Source organism: Chelonia mydas, chromosome 5 (genome assembly GCF_015237465.2).
Source record: "Chelonia mydas isolate rCheMyd1 chromosome 5, rCheMyd1.pri.v2, whole genome shotgun sequence".
Lineage (NCBI taxonomy): Eukaryota > Metazoa > Chordata > Testudines > Cheloniidae > Chelonia > Chelonia mydas.
In genome coordinates this window covers 83,124,671-83,143,838 of record NC_051245.2, presented here as the reverse complement: position 1 = coordinate 83,143,838, position 19,168 = coordinate 83,124,671, and the positions used below count along the sequence as shown (strand labels likewise).

The following is a 19,168-nucleotide window of genomic DNA, read 5'->3' as shown; positions in this document are numbered from 1 at the left end:
AGTGTAGACGTACCCCAGGTCTCCACCACTATTGTAATCTGAGGTAAGAACAGACAGCAGAGTAGCCAGACAGCATAGAATCATAGAAAATCAGGGTTGGAAGGGACCTCAGGAGGTCATCTAGTCCAACCCCCTGCTCAAAGCAGGACCAATCCCCAATTTTTGCCCCCAAATGGCCCCCTCAAGGTTTGAACTCACAACCCTGGGTTTAGCAGGCCAATGCTCAAACTACAGTGCAATGTAAGTGCAAATTTAGGAAAACTTGAGTTAGCAGAGGGGATTTGTTAACGTAAGGCTTGAGCAGCTACATTTATTTGTAACCCCAGGTTAGGAATTGTTGAACCCTGATTCCCACCTGCAGATCCAGCCTATCCACTGCATTAAACAGTCCAAGTCCAGCCACCCATATCCCAGACTTCCTAGTGCCCTCTCAAAATGTGTCACTCTGGCCTTTTGTTCATGGTGCAGTGTGGAGAAATTTGACTGTCCAGCAGACAAAGCCAGGCTGCCCATGGGATACTTCTAGGGTACTCCCAGAGAGAGCACAAGTCCAATGAGGCTACGTCTACACTGTAAAATGATAGGGCTTGAACCCTGATTCCTGGGTTGACTCAAGCTTCAACCCTCGACTCCCATAAGGTCCTAGGTGCCAGCTCCAGGTTAGTGTGATTGGGGAGCAGGGGAAGGAGTTAGGCTTGAGGCTGTTTGAACCCTGTGCTGACACTACAGTATGAGCACACTCAGACCGCCTCTCACTGCTAGCTGCAGCAGGTAAGTAGCGCTGTGGGGGGGCGCTGCGGGGGACACGCCTCAGCAGAGGGTAGGAGACGAGCAGGATCGGCCCCTATGTCGGGAGGAGCGGGGCAGCCTGTCAGCTTCATCCGCACATGAAGCTGAAGGAAGTCTACAAAACTACTGGAACCCGCCCCGTTGCCTAACCGCTGGCAACCACAACCCATCCCGCCCGTAACCGCCCCACTGCAGCTCACGAGGCAAGCGCATGTCTGCAGAAGACCAAACGGCCTGAGCGAGCGCACGCGCTGACTCCAACTCCCTCCCAACCTCTGCGCGCGCACCGCACTTTAACCGTCCCACTCATACACCATGCCCTTCGCTCTCGTGGCCTCTAAATGGTTGGTCGGGAGAAAGTGACGGGTACGGGTGATGTAATTGTCTGACGTACATGATAGCGCGCTCTGTGATTGGCTGGCACCGCCCGCCAATAAACGTTGAATTGTTGGATTCAAATTGAGTGGAAAGCTGAAGGGGTCAGTTAATCAGCGGGCGCTGCCTCAGGTTGAGGAACGCGAGTTGGGTGCTGCTGGTGTAGCTGCCTCCGCCATGGCCCACAAGCAGATCTACTACTCCGACAAATACTTTGACGAGCACTACGAGTATCGGTGCGTGAGTTGCTTCTCGCTGTCCTTCACCCCCCTTCCGTGCCGCGGGGCGTGAGCTGGCTGGCCGCGCGTAGGGGCCTCCGGGGAGGAGGCGCGGGGCGCAGCGCTCTCTGGGGTGGGGGGTGTAAATGCTTTGCCCCGCTGCTCCCCTCTGGGGGTGTGGGAGGGATCACTGGCTCTTCTGGGGCTGCGAGGGGGCTCGGGTCAGAATATGGCGCTCTAATATGGGACCCGACTCAGGCTCTCTCAGCCCGCCTCGAGCGCAGCCGGCGCCAAGTCCGCCCCGGGAAATGAGGGGAGGGCTGCTCCTTCCGCAGGGGTTGGGGGAACAATGGGACCTGCGCGGGCGGAGGGGAGCCTGGGGCGGTCGGGCTGTGTGCGCTGAAGGGGCTCGCGAGCCAGTGACTAAGTCGCGGGCGCTGCTCGGAGCGCTCGGCGCCGTCTCCCAGGGAAGCCAGGTTTCCTGGAGTTGATCTCGGGAGAGTTGCTGTGAGCTCACTGTCCCCGAAATTCATTGGGGACACTCTAGCGGCCATTATTGAGCACTGGCGGGCTCGCAGGTCCCCTTACCCGCTCGGAGCAGACATTGGTGGGACTGCGTTTTACTACCTGTAAGCAATCCTGATCTCTGGAATGGGGTGACAACAATGGCAACTGCCTGTTGGCCACATCAGGGGAGGCGCCTTTGGCTCCCTCCAGAACCTGACTCTGCTTTCACTACTTCAGAGTGAGGCAATTCCTGCTCTAGTCACTTTATAGACGCTCAGTGAGACCACGTGGCCTGGGCAGATGTGCACTTAGCCTTTTCGGGTGTAGCTGTTCTGCAATGCAAGGGAGTCTTGGGAGGTTAACTTGAAGTGTAGTAACACACGCTACCCTGAACAAATCTTAGTAGTAAAGATGCCATGCTTTCTGTGGGAAGTTTTGCTCGGGGTATATTGCTGACTCCTTATGCAGGTTAATGACATTGAGTGCGAGGCTATGGGATAGATGACCTCTTGCTTACCCCACTTGAGTGTTTTGTTCATTCAAGCCTGAAACAATGCTGTGTGACCAGTTTGCATAATAGGGAAGCAGAATACACTGGTCTGAGAGGGAAGAGGTAAACAGACTCCTCAGTACCCTATGAAATACATTACAGTGCCTCTGTTTCGTGACTTTATTAAATTTTACTCTCATGAAGATAGGTTTGTGATCTGCATGTACAGTTTGGTATTCAAGGGCGGAGGTGAGATTACGTTGGTCAGCAGTTGACTTGGCTGTCATAAGTGGTTTTAGGCAACATTCTTATACCACCAGTCCTGATTCATTTATCTGATCAAGTAGATAGGAGTTTCCTTTGTCTCTTAAACAGCGTGGCAATAACCAAGTGCCAGGAGCACTCTTTGCTTTGACTAGGCAGGCATTCTCTCCTGGCTCAAATATATTTCAGATGAAGTAGGGAATGGAGTGCATGATTATACCTTCCCTTACACGGCTGAAGGTTTAACATCTACAGTACTGGCTCTTGGATTTCAAGATCTAGCATACCACCTCTTTTAAGCTTAAAAGTATTTTAATATGAATACTTAAATCTGCATGAATTAAAACTATTGAATCTTTAAATAGCCCGTATATTGCCATTGGTACATCAACATGTAGAACAGTTGGTGTCTCTCCCAGGAAACTTGAGAACAGATGGTGGGCATCCTTCTAGCAGCTGACCGAAATAGATCGGGAGGGGCACAATATCTTAGGAAAAGTGCACTGGGCTTCCCACTGGTGGTCAGGATATTGCCAAGTTGCCTGATATCCTCTATCTGGAGGATATAGTTTTTCTGGTGTCTGGCAGACTGAGTCCTGCTTAAGACATTTCTCTAGGAAAGGCAGTAAGGGTTATAGCCTACAAATACAGGTGTCCTCAAAAAGAAAACTGATCTGTACTGTAGGATAACTTGAGTACTATTATATCTTCAACAGACATGTGATGTTACCCAGAGAGCTTTCAAAGCAAGTACCAAAAACCCATCTAATGTCTGAAGAGGAATGGAGAAGACTTGGTGTCCAGCAAAGTCTTGGCTGGGTCCATTACATGATCCATGAGCCAGGTAAATAGAATGACTGTTCTATTGCTATAATGGCACTTTTAACTGACTACGCAGGTACTTGTTGGGATTAAAAGGACACCCTGAATCTTTTCCTATTAGCAATACCCAGTGTTACAGGAATCAAAAGATTGTCACAACTCTGTAGTTGCTTGGGAAAACTAACAGCAGTGGAGAAGCATTGGGGTCATTTTTGTGGGGGGAGAATGGGAAGGGGTGGAGGGTGTGGCTTCAGATTTCCCTAACACTTACTTTTTAGATCCAGGGCAGGATTTCTCTGGGTCTAACTAGTGGGCATCTCATGTCTAGTTTGTAGCTGAACTAGACAACTGACAAGTTGCTATCTGTGCTAGATTAAAGCTTAGACACTAAGGGCTACTCTGCACTGGCAATGCTAAAGTACTGCCGTGGCAGTGCTTTAATGTGCCTTGTGTGGTTGTGGCACGCTCATTTATTTATTTAAAAAAAAAAAAAAAAACACCTCAACGAGGAGCGTAGGTCCCAGCACCGGGGCACTGTTTACACTGGCACTTTACAGCGCTGCAACTTGCTGTGCTCAGGGGTGTGTTTTTTCACACCCTTGAGCAAGAAAGTTGCAGCGCTGTTAATTGCCAGTGTAGACAAGCCCTTAGATATAGGTACCTGTATAACTTGGTCTTTGTGAACCAGAATAAAACTGTCGTCCAAGTGGCTATATTATAGCTGATTTGCTAGAAACGACAAAAGTTAAAGATTAGAAGATCTTAACTGAAGGGACATACTAAATAAAGCATTTAACATTAAACTGTAATATTATAATCTTTGTATCAAAGTACAAGTGACTCAATTTCAGACCCTACTTTGGTACTTATCATGAGTGTTTAAGAATAAAACTAGTACAAACCTGACTGACAGTTATGTTAACTGTCAGTGGACAAACTGCAGGTGATCTCAGTGGTCTTCCAAGTTTGCTGTTTGGAAGAACCAGCAAGCAAATTCAACCAAAGGTCGATTCAAATTTTCTGCAAGCGTGGCCTTTCCTTCCAATGACTTACTGTATTTCACTCTCCTGCTTAAGGATGTGCATGCACCACTTGGCCTGAAGGTCTTGTTTAAACAAGGAGGTTGAATCAATTAACTAGACCTGCCTAGAAATCGATTTAGTTAAATCAGTGTACCCACTTGTGGGGACACTCTTGAGCCAGTTTAAAACCGACAAGCCAGCTCTCTACTAGAAAAGGTTGGCTAGTATAGCCAACCTGTAGTGTTGATGATGGAGCATAAAGGTGCTTTTGCTAGTATAAGCCAATATAAACTGCATCTACATTAGGAAGGTTTGGTATGGAAATATTGCGAAAAATCAAACTCTACTGACTTTACGGTACTAGCAATAGTCTTCTGTTAAACTGGTATAAATTCCTTACTGAAACATGATCATATGCTTATGCATTACAGTTACCCATAGAAAAATATAATTTCACACTAAAATGTGATCAGTCACTCAACATTTAACCTTCCAAGTATTTGAAACTTAAGCATTCATGGAAATACTTAACTATTATAGTAATTCCCATCTTAATTTTGAGTGGCCTTTCTTGGCACCAAGGGTAAAACTTCTTAAAAGCACCTAATTGGCTTAAGATCCTAAGTCACTCAGGTGCTTCTAAAAGTTTTACCCCATATAGAGGGGCAAGCTTGAAGGCACTAATAGGAATGGTCATTTTTCTTACACTCAGTGGGGAGACTTAACATTTTCTCTATTAAATGTAGTAATTGAGTACTAAGCTGCTGTACACAAATGTGCAGGACTGGCAATGATAAATATTGCAGGATAACATTGAAATTTGCGTTCAATCTTATTTCCACAGAACCACACATCCTTCTCTTTAGAAGACCTCTTCCGAAAGACCAACAAAAATGAACTTTTTTTTTTCTGGAAATCTTCTATTAAATCTTCTGGAACTTTATGTATATGAGTGTATATATGTTGGTAGTATTCAGTGAATACTTGAAAAAAATGTACAAAACATACATCCGTATCTGTGCATGAGCTGTATTATTCACAGCAACAGAGCTCAGTCAAATGCAATTCCAAGTAGGCTGCTATGGTGTCTAAAGATTAATAAAAACATATTCCTTTACTGTAATATAAATGCCTATTTGACTTTTTATTAAATTACTTTTGTTTAATAAAGTGTTCATGTTGCATGTCTATGTCCTGACTATAGACTTTCACTTATTACATGTATTTTTTTCTTTAGAAACTTGAGTAACTCAGTATTGAAACGATGTACAGCATTGTAATTACATATGTTTGACTAGTTCAAAGCCCATGGCTTCCCGACTCTTCACAAGGGCTCTGAAGAAATAAACACTCTCTTAATTCTAGATACTTACTTTTGTGATTTCTTTCTAAGAAATCTTGTGTGTTAGCAGATCGGAATCAACTACATAGAATTTAGGTGTTAAAGCTAAACTAGTGGAGGAGGCGGTACCTGTCCAAAACTGATCATGAAATCACTGCATAGGTGGAAAAAAACCACAATTGTGGCTTCACAGGGACATAGTTCTCCGCTATGACATAATGCCTGTCTCTGGAAAGACACAGTTGCTGGCTGACTACTCTGAATCAAGAATCTCTTCACAAAACAGGCTAATATAGGCTCTGCAGCCCCACAACAGAATGTGCCCCATCACTTTGCTGCCCTTAGGCTATTTGATCCACCTCTCAAATCACTTTAGTATGATGAAGCTGGTCAGAAGATCACACTAAAACCAGCTGGAGAATGCAGTTGGCTGTCCTGGCTTTAAGATTATAAATATGCCTTGTGCTGCTTGAGTTTGCATTCAGTGAATAGCAAAAATTCCATGCTGTTCAGGTATCAGCTGTATCTAGGTCTTCTGACCACTCATTCTCTTCTGAAGAATTCCTGCTATAATTTTATATCTATGCCATCTCAACCCAAGCCTGGCAATACACTTTCACAGGGTGTAGTGTAAATCCAAATCAAAGTTGCTACAGTAAGCTTACCCCAGCTATCTTAGTGGGGTGTATCAGCTCAGGCATCTGTATTTGTGGATTTCTAGGCAACGTGCAGGTATTTGACTCTCTACTATGCCATTATACATGAGTTAAAAGTAAATGACTGCAAACTAGGCCTTCTCCATGAAGGTCTCTTGACATTAGTGCTTCCCTTTAGAAAGGCATAATTTGTCAAAAATTTAAGTATATGAGCAAGCCATGCTGTTTACTGGAGGTGTAGGAGGGGAAAATATATTAGCTGACAATAGTCTAGCCCATGAATCATGGTTAATACTTAATCACAGTGCAATAAGCTGTGGCCTGAGAATACATCCTTGAAAGGTGAATAGGATAGAGTAAGGGCTGTTCCACTGCAGTCAGTATATTCAGAACTGTATGTAGATTAAAAGCATTAGATTGTAGAATGGTATAGGTTGATAAGGCCATTGGGGCTAGAATCGTCTTAATGTCTTTCATTAAGTACTTTAGAGCTGAATCTCAAAAATCATTAATGTAACTTCCTAAATTATGTTGTAGCTGTGTTTGGTCCCAGGACAAGAGAGACAAGGTGGGTGAGGTAATATTTTGGGATCAACTTCTGTTGGCAAGAGAGACAAGTTTTTGAGCTTACACTGAGCTCTTCGCTTCTAAATTAGTCACCTTAATTGTCTTAAAGTTCTATCCTTGCACTGGTCAATAGACATACCAAGTGCCTGTGGCTATATCAGATTTAAATTGGGGCTGGCTGTCTTTAGTAAATTACATGTTGGTATTTTATGTTCATGTTGTACAAGCACATTGCTAAGCATGACAAAAGTTTAAACAATGAGATCCTTCTAAGAGTGAAAATGTCATCCTTGTTTTTTATTTTTCATATAAGTTAACTGACTTAGCTCAATGTAAATCAGACATTGGAAATATATTTCAGACATGTTACAAAAATCTACTAGTGCAGTTCTTTATCATTACTTCAGATTATTAAAAGATTTTGTGGAAGAAATAGAAATTTTACTTATGATCATAAACACACAGGTGCACACAACTGTCATAAAAATGGAACAGCCTCGGCAAAAAAATGTGCTTGTGCATGCTTCTCACAATGGTGATGATAAACTCTCCTTGTTTCCTTGATGGAGTCATGTATCTGACCCACATGGCTTGCAGTGGAGGGCTGCAAAGACAACACATTCAGAGAACAGCAGCTATGAGTAAGTAATTTTTCCAAAACATATCTTCAGATGAGTGACTAACAACTTTTAAAGGAAATAAAGAGACAAATTGGATGAGGTAAAATCTTTTATTGGACTATCTTCTGTTGGTGTGAGAGAGAGAAGCTTTCAAGCCAAACCAAGCTCTACTTCAGATCTGGGAGAGGTACCTGAAGAAAAGCTCCGTGTAGCTTGAAATCTCACCGACAGAAGTTGATCCAATAAAAGATTTTACTTCATCAACCTTGTCTCTAATATTCTGGAACCAAAATAGCTCTAACTACATGCCATAACGGAGATAAAGGACATTTGCATGAAAAGTTTACGGGATGCCACCCCACAATGTTTTGTTGCTGGTGCAAAATCATACAACTTGTATCAATTTTTGAGTCTTTGCATTGTTATTGCTGAAATACAGGACAAGGAGGGTCCTGTATTGACTTGATGTGGAACTTTAGGCACTGCAATGTTTATCACCACTCAGTCATCAGGTTTTTTTAAGAGAAGATACCACACATATCAACTGGCAAGTACTTCGTTCAAGACTGCTCAGAAATATCATACGCGAAGGGGAGTACTGGGCACAAACTTCCATTCAAGAAATTGAATTTTGCATTGCTGATGTACTCATAGCAAGTCTTAGAGGGATCAATGTGGTGCTTTCTTGATGGCCAAAGCTCCGTGGTTGGGAGTGGTGGTGTGAAGTATCCCCCCCCACACACACACTTTTTAAAATTATTATTTTAAATAGGAAGGAGGGAAGAAATTGAGAGGCCTTCAGTTGCCCCTACTCTAAGAAGTTTTCATTCTTTCTCACTATGTGTAAGAGCAGCCTTAGATGTTGTGTGCATGTGCCTATTAGCTGGCTCTAGATGCCTTGTTTTATTATTACTGCGCTGCTGTCGTACTGGGGAAACAAACGGGAGGGGGAGTTTATAGAGATGCTGCAAATATAAATAGAAATGGTGAAAATGGAAAGAAATGTGCCTGATTAATTTGTGCAGTGATTGATGGGAATAAAGTGTTCTCAGATGGTTGTAACAATCTTGGGGTTAAATAACAAACGAGTGAATGAAAAAGGCATACAACTTTAATAAAATTGGAGAGTATCTGTGGTGAACTGAGGCACACAACTATGCCGTGTTACCAACCTTGCCTCCAGGACACATCACCAAATGCCTAGGTTCATAATGTTAGGGGGCTTATTCCTTCACCCACTTACTTCCCTGGTCCCTCTCGCATGAACAGAGAGCAATGATACCCAAACTCCAAAAGTGCAAATAATTTGATGTTTATTGGGGTGAACTTCCAGCAAGCATGATTCCAGTTTCCGTCCTTAGTGTCCACCTTGCCAGCTCTGACACCACAGAGCCTTACCTGTGTCCCTGTTCCCATTCCCCGCCCCTTAGCAAAACATGATTCCAATTTTCCCATTCCCATTTCCCCCCCTTAGCAAAACATGATTCCAATTCCCTGTTCCCATTTCCCCCCTTTACTTCCTGATTGACTGCAGACTATATAGTAAAACTTGAGTTCTGCTTAGCTATACCTTAACCAATCATTTTCCTGAAATTTAACTAACCAATCCTAACATATTGTAACATGATTATTTAAGGTTTCAGAGTAACAGCCGTGTTAGTCTGTATTCGCAAAAAGAAAAGGAGTACTTGTGGCACCTTAGAGACTAACCAATTTATCTGAGCATAAGCTTTCGTGAGCTACAGCTCACTTCATCGGATGCATGCTGTGGAAACTGCAGATGCATCCGATGAAGTGAGCTGTAGCTCACAAAAAGCTTATGCTCAAATAAATTGGTTAGTCTCTAAGGTGCCACAAGTACTCCTTTTCTTTTTATGATTATTTAACCAATTATATCCCACTACCTTAATTAGTTTACACCCAGCAAAATTAATTATACAGCAGACAAACAATCACAGAACCAGACAGAGATTATACAGACAAACAATAGGGAAATGGGGACTACAATGATAGAACAACACAGAAATGAAGATTTCACAACTACATCTATAAAGACATAAGGGTTTCCCAGCTGTGTCTATTGATAAGTGAGTTCTTGCCTGACAGGATGCTATCAAACTAAGTTTCCTTTTACATCTTTTAGGCGCTTCCCTTTCTCTGGAAGTGATAGACATGATCAGGACAGGATTGTATTCCTAACAGCCCAATAGCACCTTATTTCAATGTGACTGGTTTGGAATGTGAGGATGTGACCATTTGCTTCCCAGCTTATGGCTGCCTCTGCTGCTTAGCCAAAGGCCTTAGCCTAAGAACAGGGCCTCAGACTGTCACAGTAAGAGAAGGCCCTTACACTTGCAGATAGTGATTTTGATTCTTTCTTTTATACCTCTATAACTAGCGAAGTGGTAAGAATACACCTAAATTCTTAGAGTATAGGCCTTTACAGACAGGCCTGAATATCTATATCCTAACACGTAATACTATCCCTCATAAGGGAGCATTTCTAAATTATAATAGTCTACAAACATACCTCTATAGTGGTTATTTGGCCATGGACTGCAAGAGCCAGATAAGAGGGAAAACGCTGGAAAACTGACAAAAATACCATCATTCCAAATGGATTATTTTCACAAAATAACACAAGCAGCTTTCCGTGAGGCACACGCAAAGGAGCGTGCCACCCAGAGGCTTCAGGGAGTACCACCCAGTCTTGCGCACTGCCTCCAAACTCTTGGGTGGCAGGTTGGGCAGTACGGTCACGTGACCAGACCAACAGGCTCCTCGTCAGTCCCTCGCTGCTGCCGTTGATTGGAAGGTGACGTAGAACCAGCTGCGCCACGGCCCTTCTGACGTCTCTGGCGGGCGTCGTCGGCCAGTCGGGCTCGGGAGCTGGTTTGGCGGAGAGGCGGCGCGTGGTGCTGTTGCCCTTCCCGACCAGCCATGGCCACGGAGCGGGAGCGGGGCACGGCCAGCGAGGTAAGGGCGGGGAGGCGGCTCTGGGCCGCGCAGCCCCCCCCGCCGTTACATAAGCGGGGGCCTGGTTACACCGCTGGCCCCGAGGCGCCCTGTGCCGTTCCCGAGTCCCTGACAGCGGCGTCGGGGGAGTCACTTACCATCCCCGCGGAGCAGCCGCCCGGACCTGCCCCCGGGGGTCCGTGTCCTGCACGGGGAGCCGGGTGGAAACCTCCCCCGGCGCTGGACTGCCCCTGCGGACTCGTGCGCTCTGCAGCTCTGCCCTGGGGTGGAAGCAGCGACGGCCTCAGCCTTGGCCCTGCGTGGGACGGGTTAAGGGGCTCCGAACTGACCTTTGAGTCCAGTGGCTTTCTTTTTAAAGGGACTATCAACTTGATACTTCTGAAAATACTTTACCTGCTGTTGCTGCAAGTACTCCACCGGTATTACTGCAGCTGAAAGGGAGCCGGGTCAGGGAGATACCTTGTCTTTAAGTTTTTCTTGTGCTTTTAACAGTTGTTTAGCCTTGATCTTACAATCAGATCCGTGCAGGTGAGCTCTGTGTGCGTGCAGAGCCATGTCCAGGTGTAGGGATTTGCTTATATATGGCTCTGATTGCAGTGGGAGAGGCAGGTCTTTGCCTGTCATAAGTTTCACACTTTCTTTGTGAAGTCTTAAGACTTGTCTATATGGGAAAGTTATACTGGTGTAAGCTAAAGTGTGCATATAGATCTACTGGTATAACCTCCTGTGTGAACAATCTTATTCTGGTGTAAACAAATGGCTCTTTTCTGTGTAGTTGGTGTTGCTTGGGAATCGGTTTAATTGATTCTGGAAACACTCAAGCATGTATGACAGGGTTTCAGAGTAGCAGCCGTGTTGTAATTTTACTCCTGATTAGTCCCAGTAGTGTTTGTCCCTGATTCTGCAGCTGGATCCATGCAACCTCTATGGCTCTCTGCATAGACGTTGGGGTCTGCCTCCTCAGATCCAGTTGCAGGATTGAGATGTCAATCCTGCAAAAACTTAAATACGTGCATAAGCCTTTACAGAATCCAGACTCTGTTGTTTGTGTGAGGCTTTCACGCAACATCAAGGAAGAGAGAAACTTTTATGAAAAGGAATATATGTGTATGAAACCACAAATAGTAGGAGAGTCAGGAGCTTATGTAGTAACTGAAACATCTTATTAATTTTTAAAGATGGTGTTTGTTCTAATTATCCCAAAGAATTAAAAACCTTTTGTGAGTATTTTGTGCAGCATAGGAGACTAAAATTCTATGTGCTGATCTATATGTGAAATATACTTTTCTCCCAAAGCCCTGAAATAGTTATTTTTGTCAGATACTTGTGGAGGAGAGAAGCAAGTAATTCAAAGAAGTATATACAATATTAAGAATATACTTAAAGGAAACTGCTTTAGAATGCTTCAAGTTCTTTGACTAAAATCAGTCTTTTTACCATTACAGCGTTATCAGCAGGAAATGTACTTGAATAAGCATTCAGTGAATATATTGCACCAGTACCTTAAGAACCAAAATCTCATGTTAAGAGACTAAACACACTGTAGGCATGGTGAAGTGTGTGTGTATGTGTGTGTGTGTATGTGTATGTGAGAGAGAGAGAATATGTATGAAAGGAACCCATTACTTTTAAGAGTCAACTATGGTATGGGGTAGTCTTCTATTACATTCATTCTGTGAATAATGCCCCCTAGGTTGTGTGTCAAATATAAAATGTACATATATAACCAATATGGCACTAGATTCCGTAGAGATCTCCCAGTCAGACTGAGATGTTCTTAAAATTAATGAGCAACCCAAATTAAAAGTATTTTTATGGTTGGTATTATTTATGCCTTATTCATTTGTCTGGTAACTAAGCTTTAACTCCAAAAATAACTTGGATTTGTTTTTATATTCGTGTGTACATATTTCATGTCCTATTTCTCACCAAAGCAATCTATATTTTGTATTTAAATGGCCAGGATACATTTGACAACAGTTGAAGTGGACACACTTCCTGACAAACCCATGAAGCCAAGAATCCATATTATCTGTTGGGTTGTAAAAGCCTTAATCCTCAAATTTCCAGGTGCACACTTAACCACAAGAGGGTGCTCATGTGCATTCTAAACACTGAAATTACTGTCAGTGAAACATTTATATAAACAAGTCTCCATGTGCCCTTGCATGGATACAGCAGTTCATGAAGTTGACTTTATTTTACTGCTTTAACAATGAGAACTAATAAAGCAAGTTATGCCACTGTCTTAGTTATGAAGACCTATATAATCAGCTTTAAAATGACTTACTGCATGTATTAGAATGAATAGAATTATGAAATACTACTTTGTCCAAGCACAAACTATGAAGTGCAAGCAACAAGTAACATCAATAAAGACATTCTGGTTTTAACTTTGGAGCCTCCTTTACATTCAGAAGGCCTCTTGAAGGCAGTAGTAGTCCAGCATATGGAACATCTCCAAAATTGGGCACGTCAATATGAATATATTAGTGCTGTGACAATCTCATTAAAAAAATGTAGAATTTAATGTTTGATCCATATTTTTTAAAAAGTATGTTTATAGTCAGTCACAATTACTGTACCTTTGGAGACAGCTTTTACAATAATGCTAATAATCTGCTGAGATGATTATACTGATTAAGTGACTAATCTGAAAATGGAATATTCTTATTTTTGCATCTCACATGTTAAGCAGGATCCTAGCATTTTTGTAATATAGCTTTCTTTTGTGTATTTTCTGTTAAATGTAGGCATTATGTGGAAATAACTTTCCAAAGCAATCAAATCTTTGCTGTTTGTTGTTTTCCCCTTCACTTTCTCACTTTTCTGAGAATTTTGTTGTTTCACAGCTATTAGTATTATTATTAGAACAAGTGAACAAACTAGCTCTTTCTTGTGCAGTTTTGCTCTCACAGAGAAGGTTGGTTCCCCTCCACCCCACTTACTTTTGGTTCATCTCAAAATGCAAGTATCCAAAAAACATTTTGTTTCTCAGGGCTTCAAGTTCTCAGCAGATGTCAAACCGTTTGTCCCAAAATACACGACAGTCACTGTGGCATGGTCAGAACCCTCAGAAGCATGCGTCTTTCCTACTACATACTACCCATGTGTTCAGGAACAGTCTGTGGATAAGTATGTATTTTTCTGAATCTCATATGGGTAATTTTAACCTTCTAGTGCCTTGACTTTGACTACTTTTTCAAAATTGCAGTAGGAGCCTCTAATGCTTTAATTCTTCTAACTGTAGTAGTGCTTGCCCAATGGTTTAGACTTCTGCATTGCTCTCTGAGTGATACAGGTTTGGTACCTAGGTTGTTGATCCCAAAGACCTGGTATTGTGGAGTCACTAGAGAAGGACAAGGAAGAGTCGTGTTGCTCTGCAGTGCCTAATCTAGCTGATTCAGATGTGGTGTTTGGCTCTGGAAGGAATCACATTCAGTCCTGGGGTAGAAGAATGATAGACTATTATATGGATGGGAGAAACAATAGTTATGTATAGAGGGGGAAGGGAGGACCCTTGAGAATGGGGAAGGGGGAGCCTCCCCAAATGCCTTCATTCTAGATATAAGGAATCTTCAAGGTCCTTCCTTGGCTCTCCCCCCTCCTCCCCCCCCCCCCCCCCCCCAAAAAAACAAACACACAAAAAACCAACTTATTTTAAAAGGTAAATCTAGTAAGAATAAGATACATTTGCAAAAAAACCCCAAACAAATCTATTTTCAATGTAGCAGTTTTCAGGATTTCCAGAAGTAGATTTTAGTAAATGGATTGTTAATGCTGTATATTAGGATAAGAAAAAAACAACAATTAGAAGGGTTGGGTTTGATATTCAGTAAGTGTCCTAACTTTTTTATTAGTTTCTCAGAATGGTAAGCGTTGGTTTCATTTTAGGCATAATTGCAGTGTCCTGCAACTCATTTATTGCCTTAAAAAAACCCCCCAAAGATTGTGTTCTTTTTTTTATGCCTTAACTGACTTTTCCCACGGGCAATCTCAGAATTGTGACAACATTTTCTTTGTATGCAGCCTGTATTTTGGATTGTTCTGATCCATTTAATGATGAGCTGAATTGAAGTCTGATTTATGACAGAATATAATATAATTAAAGACATAGTGAGAAGCACCAATATTGTGATTAAGGTTGCATTGTTGGGGACTTAAGTCAGAAAATGAAGGTTAATGGTTGATGCGCTATTGTGCATATTTCTCCATATAAATTAGGATAGGCTGAAGTCAAAACAACTCTTACTACCAGAGAAAGAGCATTTCTTATTTTGTATTGCATATCTGAAGTATCTGCTTATTCCAGAATTGAACAGATATATGAAAATAGGAAAACATCAGGCTTATAAACTCTGGCCACACTAAACTGGTTTTTAAAATTGGATATGCATAAGCTAACATTTGTTTGCTCAAATTGAGAATGTCACCGCTAGCTGTTCACTTTACATCTGTAAATGTAATTTCTGTGGCAAATGTGTCTTCACTTTCAGAGGCCCGCTTAGAATTTGGCATGATCTGGTTGGTGGAGCCCTTACTGATATCAATTTAGAAAATGTTTCCTTTTTCTCTTTAACTTTCAGATACGTTGAATTTGCGGAAGCTTCCTTTAGCCACTAAGCACAACCCAGATATCTCCCATCTAAGCCAGTGGTTCCCAAACTTGTTCGGCCACTTGGGCAGGGAAAGCCCCTGCCGGGCCGAGCCAGTTTGTTTACCTGCCGTGTCCACAGGTTCGGCTGATCGCGGCTCCGAGTGGCCTCGGTTTGCTGCTCCAGGCCAATGGGAGCTGCTGGAAGTGGCGCGGGCTGAGAAACGAACTGGCCGCCACTTCCAGCAGCTCCCATTGGCCTGGAGCAGCGAACCGCGGCCACTGGGAGCCGTGATTGGCCGAATCTGCGGATGTGGCAGGTAAACAAACCAGATCGGCCCGGCGGGGGCTTTCCCTGCACAAATGGCGGAACAAGTTTGGGAACCACTGATCTAAGCACCTTTTACTGTATTGTTTTATTGGGATACTCTGTAGGACAGAATTTACTATATTTATACTCCTGTTTTTAAACTGTATTTTAAAACAAGTTTCAGTACTTCATATTCCATTCCTTGTAGCGAAGTGCATTCACACACACCTCTTAGTTGTATTACACTTTCAGTCCTCTCTGTCTTTTAGTTTAAGCTCACTCTTTACCACAAGGAAGTCTGGCAAAATAATAAAGAACTTTCCATCAACTGTTAAAGCTGAAATAGGGAAGTATAACTTTAAGTAAAGCAGAATAGTTTTGAAACTCAGTAACAAATATTTTATAGGTAGAATCCTTGTGGTTTTTGAATTTTAAATAACCATTATGAAAGTTTAACTGTAAAAAGGAGAGAAACATTAATATTTTAATCATGTTTGAGGAAAAACTTGAATTTTATGGTTAAAACACTTTTATCTAGAAAGCGGTGAGTAAATACTTAATTGAAATTATGGACAATGCTTTTCTTGCAAAATATTATGCCTGCCTTGATATTGAACAAAATCTTCAACTAAGGAACGGTGTATTTATTTAGGCCACAGATGTGTGCGGAAGATGTGTCCTGGAATGGCGCTTCATCTCTTTCTCAATATATATCTGGTAGCGTTATGGGATATACTCCACTTGGTGAATACTCCAACTCGCTGTCTTCATCTGATGCTGCACCAAATATGTACTCACTAGCCAGTGCACGGTGTAATTATAACAACTCTCAACACTACAGTCATTCCAGGATAGTTAATGAATGTGCCGAACAAATTTGTCCAGTCAGACAAGAGACTAGAAAGACTCCTAAGGTAAGTGAATAACTTCTTCTGTGAGCTTTAAAATGAATAATCACTATTTGTTTACTATTGCTACTACAACAGCATTTAGAGAGATGTTATTAGCAGTAATATAGACTAGATTTAGATTTTTGTAGCAGCAAGATTTTTTTTTTTACAGAATCGAAGACCAATAGAAGTATTTCTATGAAACTCTTACAATTCAAGTATGCGCAATATTTTAAAATTCCGCATCTTTTATTTGTCAAAATAACACAATATAATCATGCCAGTTTCAATTAGTTTGTTAATTTATTTCAAAATACCTGTCGTCAAGTACATCTAACAATACAGACCCCAAAAAGGATTCAGGAAATGTTTTCCGACAAATAGATTCCTTACTAGGAATACTAATACAGAACTGTGAGTAATAGTTCATTTAAACTATGATACAGAAATGTATTTCCTGCACCCCTCAGAAGCAGTACAAAAGCTTGGGGGAGTCAGGGTAACGGAGGAGCTGAGTTGCTGGGAAAGAGGCAGGAAGTGAACCTGGAGCCTCGTTGGGTGTGGGTGGGAGAAGTATGGAACAAGTTTTTTTTTGGTGGGTTTTGGGAGGGGCGGGGGATTGTTAGGGAGCCTCCCCCATGCAGACCCTGGCTGACCCCTAGCCTCTCCCATTCAGTCAGGCACATCTGCCCTGTCCCAGGACCTCCATTTAGCCAGGCATATCTGCATATGGCCTCTCACCCCCACTCACATTCAGCTCCTGGTTCAATGTTGTCACCCCACTAGCTTCCGTGTCTCAACCCCAGTCTGTTCCCACCACTAGCCTTTCTGAATCCCAGCCTGAGTGAGCCTCCCAGCAGCCCTGTGTGCCCTGCTCTGTTCACCCTCCCCCATGCCTCGTGCCTGATCACCTGGCTCTGTGGGCAGGGTGCTGTGAGGAAGGCAGCCTCTGGCCTATGAGCCAGTTGCTCTCTCTTCTGGCACCACATCAGACCCTGGTGGGTGAAAGGTTTAATTATAGTGCAACCCCTTTTGTGGCTTCCCTTAGCCTCCTTGTCAGAATCAGTTCTTCTGCGGGAGGAAAAATCTGTGGTGGACATTAATTCTGCATTTGCGCAGTGGTGCAGAATTCCCCAAGGAGTAATATATATTTGAACAAATAAACACATCTCTGAACTGAGTTGTCAATTCTCCCAGTATTTTTGTGAGTTGCCACTTTTGTGGCATTAAAATTGTCCTCTTACCATATCGCCAGAAATTCTTGGTGGGTGTCTCAAGGTTTCTGACTGAGGTTAAATAGATACTGCAGTTCTTGCTGCATCCATCAAAGGCCACAGGTAGGAGATTAAATAGCGGGGTTTGGATTTCCGTTCCAGCTGCCACCAGCATAGGCTGCTGCTCTCTTTTTTTGACCTGCAAAACGAATCTCTATTTCCTTACTTGTGCTCATTGTAACTAGAGCTAAGCAAATAATTGATTTTTCTGGTTTGGAGGCCAAACCAAAAAATCTGAAATGTTTTTCGACTGAAATTTTTCTCACCCAAAAACCTGAAAAAATTTAGTTTCAGAAAATACCACCACACAGTGTTTCCAGAAAGAAACTTGCTTCCCAGCACTGGCAGTTGCTAAGTGAAATTAGCATTCTTTTCAATTTCAGCTACTGCAGCAGAGCAATAGCAGTGGTGAAAATGATAAGAATGTAATTTTCTCTCAGCAGCTGCTGGTGCTCCCTGGCTCCCAAACAGCCCCACCATGCATATTGCCTAGGGCTTCCAGATTCCCAGCCCTGCTTGTAGTCTGGAAGCCCTGGTGCCTTGGACAGTCCACATGGCACCACTGCCATAGACCCTGGGATGCTGACCCAGGGCATCCAGGCTTCTGGGTCTGAGGCAGCGAAGCTGGAAGCCCTAAGATCCCTGGCTTGAGTTGGAGTTCTCAGGCCTGCAGACTCCCTGCTGCAGAGCCAGGAGCTGAGTCCCAGTTCAAGATGGGGCTCCCATGGTAGGGTGGGCATTTGACCAGTCCAAAAATAACTCGTCAAATATTTAAAGCAGTAATTTATTGGAACAGTAACGAAAAGAGTAAGACTTTATGGTCTCCAGTAGGCCTAGACTTAGCCTTAGAGTCTTATCCCTAATTGCAAAAAACAAGTTACTTAAATGAGTTGTTTTAACTCAGAAAAATGCAAAACACAATGAAATCAAGTTCTAAAAAATGAAAGAATGGCACCAGATGCTAGGCCGCTGCCTACATCAAGGCATCACTGGAATATTTGACCATGGTTAATAAAAGCAGGTCAACTGACCAGCTTGCTAAGCCTGTCCCATAGCTTCCAGGCTCTCTGATGCAGAGCTAAGAGCCTAGAAGTCCTGCAAACCCTGGTTCAGCTGGGTCTTCCAGGGCTGCCCTGGAGCTGCAGACTCTGGAAGCTCAAGCCACGACTCCAGGGGTTGCAGACGGTTTTCTGCAGAGCTGCTGTGGACCCTGAAATGCTGACTCTAGATTCGGGGAAACGATTCAGACCAGAAAATCGGCATTTTTCTGACCAACTCTCACTGTAACAAGCATGGGACATGTAATCTGTGAGACAAGTGGAGAAGCAGGTGAGCAAGGATAGTAAAGTGGGGGACCAAGAGGTGTAAAGGTGATCCAAAGAGTGTGTATGGTTCCCTTTCCCTGCAGGAAGTCAACCCTGCTGCACGCTCTTAAGAATTGGCCAGGGAAAT

At 43.0% G+C, this 19,168-nt stretch overlaps 2 protein-coding genes across 4 annotated transcripts in view; both read left to right on the top strand.

Moving 5' to 3' along the window:
- The first annotated feature begins 1,235 nt into the window (after nt 1–1,235).
- Nucleotides 1,236–5,677, top strand: CKS2 (CDC28 protein kinase regulatory subunit 2). The gene is made up of 3 exons (XM_007059219.4): nt 1,236–1,400; nt 3,360–3,487; nt 5,332–5,677. The coding sequence occupies exons 1-3, from the start codon at nt 1,342–1,344 to the stop codon at nt 5,382–5,384; spliced, it is 240 nt and encodes a 79-aa protein (XP_007059281.1). The 5' UTR covers nt 1,236–1,341; the 3' UTR covers nt 5,385–5,677.
- A 4,801-nt stretch (nt 5,678–10,478) lies between these two features.
- The window catches only part of SECISBP2 (SECIS binding protein 2), a 53,082-nt gene continuing 44,392 nt past the window's right edge, over nt 10,479–19,168 (top strand). The window contains exons 1-3 of one of the 3 annotated variants that reach the window (XM_037901675.2): nt 10,479–10,648; nt 13,647–13,783; nt 16,205–16,466. In XM_037901675.2, coding sequence (XP_037757603.1) covers nt 10,613–10,648; nt 13,647–13,783; nt 16,205–16,466 — 435 coding nt within the window. In that variant the 5' untranslated portion in view covers nt 10,479–10,612. Of the gene's footprint in view, nt 10,649–10,873; nt 11,177–13,646; nt 13,784–16,204; nt 16,467–19,168 lie in introns of those variants that run through there. The other 2 variants (XM_037901674.2, XM_037901676.2) reach the window with 2 other exon arrangements.